Below are 5,490 nucleotides of genomic sequence, written 5' to 3'. Positions count from 1 at the left end.
CTAGGGAGACACTTATTACATGCACTGTGTGAAACCCACCTCCTCCCCCATCCTTTATATAGGAACAGTTCCTGCTTTTTGCCCAGAGAGCTGCCCACATACACACAAACCTAAGAAATGGCTGCAACCACTGGAGAGTTAGGCATTGGCAGAAGGAAGAAGCATGGAGTGCAGATGAAAATCAAAGATGGGTAGGAAGAAAAAAAAAAAAGTACTGTACCTGGATTAACCTATCAGCCAGAGCAGCACTCTCCTACCGAAACCCACAGGGAGATCCCGAAAGGGGGGAGAGGTAGAGCAGAAGGGAGGGGATGTGGGGGAAGGGAGAGAAGAAAAACACGACAATAACCGGCAGTTACTAGCACAGTAGACTAGAGCTAAGAAGCAAGGTAGAAAGAACAGGCTGAAGACCAAAGGCCATAGGCAGAAATCCAGAAGACAACCACGGCCAACACTGCTTCAATTCCACAGAAATATACATGGGGTAGTAATTGGGAAAGGGAGGATGGGGTACACTGGAGTGTCTGATGAAGTAGGAATAGCAGGGCAGTCTGCTTCCTGTCCAACCCTACCCCTTGTTTTCCAGCTTTATCATATTTGTTCACGCATTAGTTCAAGAAGTTCTCTCATGTGACAAAATAGAGTAGCTATAGCAGCAGAGGGAACTTTTTGTTCTCTACATAAGTTTTTTACTTTTTAAAATAATATTTGAGAGTTTTAATTTTGTTGTTTTGTTCTCATTTATTTAAAAAAAAACAACAAAAACCCCTCACACATCATGACATATCTCTGGGCTATGTGACAAAGAAAACAGAATCCTAATGAAGTTCCCTCTCCCTAGCAAAGTGACCAAAGAGGGAAAAGGTTCCTAGTTGTGTCCAAAGCAAGCCTGGGCCCAGTTGCCCTCCTCAGCTCTTCTGCAGGAGTACTTCTGAATGCACACTGGGAGAGAAGGAGGGAGAAGGTCAATCGGCCTATGCCTCCCCTCCACCACCGACCCACCCCTCCACCTTCCCTTTTAATACCATCAAAGCTATGGAGTTGGTAAATCTGCTAGTAGCACCAAAGGGGCAGTGGTATAGTTTAAATAAGCATTTATTGGATTGTCAAAGTTATGATGCCAGGCATATTGTCACATAAGTACATGGCAATCCAAATAAAACATCAACTATACCCCTAATCTAATTAAGACAGAAGTTTTAGTATTATTCGGGGAAAGATTATTTATTTCTCTCTCTCCCTCTCCCCTTCTCTCTCTCTCTCTTTCTCTCTCTCTCTCTCTATATATATGTATGTGTATGTGTGTATATATATACACACATGCACACATATATGCCACAATACATATGTTTATATATCTATGTTTATCTATCTAGCTCTATGTATATATAGAGATCATGGTATTTACAGTAACAGTTATGGCATAACCAACCCAAAGGGTTAATTACAATGCCACTCAAGCACCAATGACATTATATCACAGTCTCATTTTATATCACAATACAATTCACAGCATCACTGACAGTGAAAGACAGTGGGGACTTTTTCACAAACCAACATGAAGTGCTGCCCATTGGACATGGTTACTCAGACCCTAGGCATTGGTCTTGCAGGACACAGGGTAACATTCAGTTCAGGGTAATGACTGTCCCCTCCACCACAAAGGTGGTCTCTGCAATGCAACAATAAAAGGAGATGGGATCCTCAAGGAATGGAACTGGGTAATCCCAGCCTCCAGAGAGCTCAAAGGGGAGGGTCCAGGTAGCTTAGGATGCCAGGTGAGGCCTTCTGGGGACTGAGGTTCCTCTAGAAAAGGGAGAGCTGCTGGAGGTAGACAGGGACACCCCTTACCTTCTCTAGGGTCTCAATCCGCTGCTTCAGGAGCCGGTTCTCTGTCCGTAGCCTCTATACACCAATGGAGGGACAGGAGAAAACCTGTTAGAGTGGATCCCTTCTCCCAATCTCACCCCAATTTTCCTGTGGTTAATCCAGGTCATCATCTAATTCTCTTCTCTTGAAGACTACATCTCCTTTTAAGGGCCTGACCTTAGATTTCTGCTAAACAGAATACTGGTCTAGTCCAGGGATTTGAAACCTTCCTGTGGGTCCTGAACCCCTATGGTAGGCTGCCTGGTGAAACCCATCGACTGCTTCTCAGAATGTTTTTAAATTAATAAAACAAAATACGTAAGCTTACAAAGGAAACCAATTATAATGAAATATGTTTATCAAAAGTTTTGGTCCCCCCCCCCCCCAACTCCAAACAGGTTCCTGGACTCCAGGTAAAGAAATCCTGCATAACTTGAGAAAATATAGTTTTGGTTCATGTTCAAATGGCTATGGTTTTTTTTTTTCTGAAAAAAAGATTTTCATTCAGTTAAAAAAAAGAGACTTGTTTTAGTTCAGAGATCGATTAGCAAGAACCCTCTCCATCTCCACCGTTCACACAAGCTGTCTCCTGACACTTGAGACTCAACTCCATACCTCTCTGTCCCCCTTCAAGGTTCAGCTCGTGTCATGTGCTCTATGACACCAGGGCCAATTTCTTCACTTGTCTCTCCCTCTCTCCCTCTTCACTTTTCCTTGGATCCTATTTGTCTGATAAATGGTATAGTCCTTCCAGGAGAGTAGAAGAGCAGCTCCTTGAAGGCAAGGGACTCTCTACCCACTCCCTTGGAACTCCAGGGACTAGCCCACAAGTTTAATAAACGTTGGCTGAATTTTTATTTTAACACTAAGATTCACAAAATTGTCCCTTCCCTCTTTTGCTTTGCTCTATCTGGGGCAGATGCCATGGAGTTAACTACACAATCAGGAGAATTTTAGGACTATAGGGCCCCAAGAGACCATGACCTTGAACTTGCCCCAAAGTCCACAGGCCCAGGTCTCTTGACTCTTGGTCTGAGGCACTTTGCATTCTGGAGCCCTGAGTCACAGATCTGTGTTCTGGGCTGGGCTAGTCTTACCAGTGCCCTTTCCAGCCCCGTGAGGAAAAGTTGAGGGAAGAGAGAGAGCACCCTCTTCCTGAACTAGCTCCTGATGACATTCTACATCACCCTTGTGGTTTACTCAGATTCCCATAATTTCAGAGGCACATAAAGAACTCAGAAAGAGATCAGTCAAGAACAACTTGACAGATGAAGAGGAGGGGATATAAAACAAAAAGAAAGGTCAAGAGAACTGAATTATTATCAATTCTCAACCCTGTATCCTAATGGAAGGCTATAACCCAAACTAAGAATAATACAATGTCATCTCTATTTGGCATGGAAATAGATGCCCACATCTAAATATTAGTAACTAGACTTTTCCATTCCCATTTTGCTCACTGAGATAAATATGAGTTCCCTCTGTAGCTGGGGTGGCGGGAGTTAACTTGGAAAGGTTGCGGATAGAATTAAAATGCTACTACATACGACCCCCAAAGAGTCCTCCCTCAGTAGGTTTGCAATCCAAGACAAATCATACTTGTGTGCCCTTCTCCTCACATAAAGGCAGCCCCAAAGAAGAAAAGAAGTCATAAGCTGAGAAGGTATCTACAGAAACTGAGGAGGTGGGGGAGGGGGAGAGGGAAAGGAGCCTAATCCTGCCTCCTTTGCACTTAAGATATAAAAGCAATGGAGTGTAATGGCACAGACGATGGGCCTGGGAGTAGTAACCCTGGCTCAACATTTTACTAGCTACCTGATTTTGAGTAAGTCAGTTTTATTTTGTGCCTCAGTTTTCTCATCTGTAAAAGGGGGATAATGATAAACATAGCTGTCTAGTTCTTTACATTTTCAAAGAACTTACACACACACACACACACACACACGCTCTCATCTGAGCCTCAAGACATGCCTAAGTTAGGTAGTGCAGGCTTCTCCATTTCATAGGTAAGGAAACTAAAGCTCAGCTATAATAAATGATTTGGTCAGACACATGACTACTGAGCACCAGAGCACACACTTGGATTCCTAATTCCGGGATTTTTTTTTTTTTACTACCTATACCTCTAGGGTTTCTATGTGGGTCAAAAGAGATAATACAGGTGATAGAGATTTGTAAAAGAATCTAAAAAGTGCTTTACAAGTTTAAGTTATTACTGCTGGTGATGGAGCTGAGGTAGTTTTGTGAAGAATGAATGTATAAATGTTTAATGTGTAAATGAATGTATAAACTTCAGGAATATATACATACATAAACAAGTATAATTATGCTTATATATGTACATATGTGTACACATAGGTGTCTATCTATTGCAGCAGCTGGTAAAAATCACTCACGCCTTCCTTGGCAGCTACCTCCCTGAGACCCCACAAAGCTGGGAGTCAAATCTGTAGCAGCCACCCAGAAAGTAGGCTGCAAGACCTGTCTCTACTTTGCCATAAAAAAAAGTGGTTTAAGGCCCTTCAGTGTCTCCAACGGATGAAGTGTGGAGCTGAAGAACTGCTTCACAGACTGGGTGAGGAAATGAGTAAACCAGAGAGGCTTTGCTGCATTATGGCAAGTGTGAAAACTTCGTTTTGATTTTCAATTTCAAAAATCATTCCCTTTTCATAATTTCATTACATGCCTTCAACACTTCTGAACACAGATGACAGATACTGTAAGAACATTTCTATTTTGTTTTCTTAACCTCTCTTTTTGCTCCATACAGAGGAAGGGCTTGTTTTGAAAGCTACAATCGGGCAGTTTGGGCAAGTGTGACTGAGCAAAACAGTATGTCCAAAAGCTCATTACATGAGGACAAACAGTTGGCATTTATATATAATGCTTTAAAGTTTTCAAAGTGTTCCCATAGAATCCTCCCAAGAAGTTGGTTAAGGATGTTGTAGTTACAGATGAAGGAGCTGAGTCTCAGAGAGATGTCTCCATTGCCACCTCTCTTCCCCTGACTTTTTTTTTTTTTTGCTTTTTGGAGGGCAACTGGGGTTAAGCGACTTGCCCAAAGTCACATGGCTAGTTTTTGTGTCATGTGTCTGTGGTCAGATTTGAACTCAGGTCCTCCTGACTCCAGGGTGGGTGCTCTATTCACTGCACCACCTAGCTGCCCCCCTCTTCCCCTGACTCTTATTCCTTCCCAAATGTGAGGGATTATGTGAATGAGGGCTGAGTCATATTACTTTGGAAAGGCTACTAACCCTGCTCGATTAGACCATCTAACTATCATAAAGCAGAGTTTATTTCACTGCTATAAAATTAACAGAATAGAGAGTCCTCTCATGAACCCAGGGGATTTTAAAGCCCCTCTCTGTCATCAACTCTTACTCAGGGCTAAATTAACCTTTCTGCTTCAGTTTAAACCCATGTCCTAGTTACATAATTCCAGAGGTAGAAGAAACCTCAAAGGTTACCTAGTCCAATCCCTTATCCTAGAGCTGCTGTTGAGTTGTTTCAGTCACGTCTAACTCTTCATGACCCCATGTGGGGTCTGTCTAACTTTCTTCCTTTCTTTCCTTCTTTCCTTCCTTCCTTCCTTCCTTCCTTCCTTCCTTCCTTCCTTCCTTC

The 5,490-nt window shown here is 42.6% G+C and overlaps 1 protein-coding gene across 8 annotated transcripts in view; it reads right to left on the bottom strand.

Moving 5' to 3' along the window:
- The window catches only part of EVI5L (ecotropic viral integration site 5 like), a 63,836-nt gene that overhangs the window by 26,088 nt on the left and 32,258 nt on the right, over positions 1-5,490 (bottom strand). For 6 of the 8 annotated variants that reach the window (XM_069094898.1, XM_069094482.1, XM_069094571.1 and 3 more), the window contains 2 exons: positions 1,852-1,905; positions 221-253 (listed from right to left, as the gene is read on the bottom strand). In XM_069094898.1, coding sequence (XP_068950999.1) covers positions 221-253; positions 1,852-1,905 — 87 coding nt within the window. The remainder of the gene's footprint in view (positions 1-220; positions 254-1,851; positions 1,906-5,490) is intronic. The other 2 variants (XM_069094654.1, XM_069094523.1) reach the window with 1 other exon arrangement.

Source organism: Petaurus breviceps, unplaced genomic scaffold, assembly GCF_028583685.1.
Source record: "Petaurus breviceps papuanus isolate PSGF00001 unplaced genomic scaffold, PetGlider_PUasm1.0 103, whole genome shotgun sequence".
Taxonomy (NCBI): domain Eukaryota; kingdom Metazoa; phylum Chordata; class Mammalia; order Diprotodontia; family Petauridae; genus Petaurus; species Petaurus breviceps.
This window is presented reverse-complemented; position numbering and strand designations above follow the sequence as displayed.